General features: G+C 34.8%; 1 protein-coding gene across 1 annotated transcript; it reads left to right on the forward strand.

Moving 5' to 3' along the window:
- The first annotated feature begins 1,727 nt into the window (after positions 1-1,727).
- On the forward strand, positions 1,728-3,096 carry LOC18031987 (probable calcium-binding protein CML36). The gene has a single exon (XM_006421198.2). It carries the CDS (start codon positions 2,254-2,256, stop codon positions 2,917-2,919), a length of 666 nt encoding a protein of 221 aa, XP_006421261.1. The 5' UTR covers positions 1,728-2,253; the 3' UTR covers positions 2,920-3,096.
- Positions 3,097-3,301: the final 205 nt, after the last annotated feature.

Consider the following 3,301-nt stretch of genomic DNA (forward strand, 5'->3'; position numbering starts at 1 on the left):
TCCTAATCAGGCCCATAGTGATCTAATTCAAATCAAACTAAAATTGTTCAATTATGCACTAGATACAATCTTGTCATTAGTTTAAAGGAAAATGATGATGACAGCCCAATGATTTGGCGAAATAATAATGAAAATTCTATTGTTTTTAGTAATATTCTAGGGATTTAGATCTAGTGCTGAACTAATATGTGCTCAACTCTTGGTCATCTTTTGCCACACATGTATATATAATAATATATAACTAATTATATTCTTATCTAATAATTATTAATTGTATATTTTTAAAAAATTAGCAAAAAAAAAAAAAAATACAACTCAACTCTGAATCTAAATCCAATGATCTAAACCCCTATTTAGACAATCATATCTTTTAACTATGGTGACCTAATTGTTTTCATCTGAGCATAATTATTTAAAAAATAGTTATATGATTATTTATTAAAACAATAAGGTTTCCATGACTATCATTCCCCCAAAATTAAATTACTCTTATAAAAATAAGACATGAAATTACCAATTTATCCCAATAAAACCATATTAGAATCCACATTATTATTGTCGTTGGTATATCTTGTATTGTACCTAAAAATGTCAGCCACTGCCAATCATTGATCAAATGAGGAACCAACCACCTGTTGCCTATCATTGAAATATTGCGTTTCCTATTATGATTTTCTTGCCAGATTTCCCAAATCTCAAAACCAAATATATAAATATTCAATAATTGAGGCCAACATTTCAATATTCATCGAATCAGAAAAATAAGTCTTCATAGAAAATGTAGAGTAATTTCTCAGCGGTTTACGAACGACACCATTATAAGTTTAAAGTCTAAATGGACCAACTTTTTTCGTCTTATGGTGTGGCAACGATTAATACTTAAAATACATCCTAAAATTTATATTTTTTAAGCTTTATTTTCTTTTATAATTAAAATCTTGTTTACACAAGAAGTTGGGATTACAAGAAAATGAAATAAAAGGCTTGGTAGAATTAGTATTTGTTTTCATTAGAAGGTATATTATTTCTAGAAAAATAAAAGAAAAGAAAGACAAATACATGATAATTTAATTTTTTTTTATATTACAAATATCTTAAAAGATCCTGATTAGTCATAGCTATATATATATATATAATAGTTTTTCAATAAGAGATTTCTGACTTTATTAAAGTCAGGGATAAGCCAAAAAATAAAATAAACATATTTTCTAATACATTGTATTTTGTCTTGTAGTGTATTGAAATTAATTAATTTTTATCTTTTAATTAATCTGAGACTTTATTTAAAGCCATGAATCTGATTAAAAAACCACTCATATATATATAACAAAATGATAAAATTTGAAAATAATATTTCTTCTCTCAAATAACATAAATAATATTTAATGGTAATATGGTTTGACAACAGTGCTCAAATAAGTAATGTACTCCATAACTTATTCACCGTTAGATTGCATGTTCTGTTGATTTTTTGTTAACTTTGGAATCATCCTAATATGGAATAATATCCTAAAAATTATTTTAGAATTTCCTTTTTTTGTGTTTTTTACTAGCTATAAACACTCTTTCTCGTTTATCCGAAACGCAATTTAAACAGAAAATTTTATCCAATGATAAATTTATAAACAATTATCAAATAAAGAGATATAAAAATAAAATAAAATTAAAATGCTCAAAAAGCCAGAATGCAACTAAAATTGCCGTGTAAACAGCTGTAGAATCTCAACAATCAATGGAAAGAAAATCCGAAACAAAAAAACATCAACTACCCATCTACGCACACACGAATCGATCAATCAACGCAACAGACTAATCCAACAGCGCCACGCGTTCATCCGACCCAACCAAAAAGCCTCCCTCCTTTAGCGCTAGGTGAGTCACCCTGAGTCGCACTCGCACTATAACACAAAAAAGGCAAATGACTTTCACGATAAAAACGCCTTTTGGAAAAAGAAGGAGAAAATTAGCTAAAAGGCCACCCAGAATCGAGATAACAGTGCTTTTCTGCTAATATTACGCTTTTACCCCTACCTAAATAAATTAAAAATGATAATAATAATATAAATACGAAGATTAAAAAGCTGAGTGTAGGAAATTTCCTGGAAGCTGCAATGGAGCTCCCCACACTCCCTCCATTTAACGCTCAACCGCCCTCTCCCTTCCCGTTCAATTCATTCCCCCTTCTCCTTCTCTTTCCTCTTTTTCCCTTCACGAGAAACTCGAATTCGTCTTTTTTTTCTTCGCGTTTCGGAAATGAAACTCATCGAGAAGCTCAGCCCGAAACGTCTCTTCCGGTCCAAGTCCAAGAAGGACCGGACCAGCGTTTCGCGTTCTGACCCATCATCGTTCAGCTCGTCCTCTACCTCCGACTCGTCCACCCACAACAAACTCGGTTCGGCGCCGGACAGAGTCGGGACGCCAACGAGTGTCTTACACGAGATATCGGGTGACTGGTCCGACATGTCGGCCGATATCTCGCTAGATATGAACTACGAGCTCGTCCAGGCGTGTAAGTTGCTCGACAGGGACAACGACGGGGTGGTGTTGAGAAGCGAGCTGGAGGCGCTCTTGATCCGGCTCGGAGCGGACCCGCCGACCCAAGAGGAGGTCAAGTCGATGCTGAGCGAGGTGGATCGGGAGGGCGACGGGTATATACCCTTGGAGGCGCTGATTAGCCGGGTCGGGAACTCGTCCTGCGAGCCGGCTTGTGAACCGGAGCTCAAGGAGACGTTTGACTTCTTTGACGCGGATCACGATGGTAAGATCACGGCCGAGGAGTTGTTCGGTGTTTTCACCAAATTAGGGGACGAGCTGTGCACGTTAGACGACTGCCGGGGCATGATAGCGCTGGTGGATAAAAACGGGGATGGGTTCGTCTGCTTCGAGGACTTTTCAAGGATGATGGAGTTGCAGAGATGATCGTGATTATATTGTTATCTATACATAAATCAATATGTTTTTAAAACACCCCGTGATGATAATGATGATCATGTGATTATGTTTCCTCCTCTTGATCGTATAAAACCAAAGTCGGTTAATTTTTTCCTTGATTATTATTATTATTATTTATATATATTTGCTAATGTTTTATTTTTCTTTTATTTTTATTATTATTGTTATTTGGCGCATAAGAATAATTTTGATCAGCGATCAGTTGATCACATCGAGAGATTGGGTGATTGTTGCTTTCATGATAATGATATTTTAAAGATTTTATGGACTTATTTTAGGCACGATTCGGAGGATGTGCCGGCGCCACTGTGTTTGATAAGATTGAGTTGAGCACTAACAATGGTTGTGA

This window comes from Citrus clementina, unplaced genomic scaffold, assembly GCF_000493195.1.
Source record: "Citrus clementina cultivar Clemenules unplaced genomic scaffold, Citrus_clementina_v1.0 scaffold_9, whole genome shotgun sequence".
Lineage (NCBI taxonomy): Eukaryota > Viridiplantae > Streptophyta > Magnoliopsida > Sapindales > Rutaceae > Citrus > Citrus x clementina.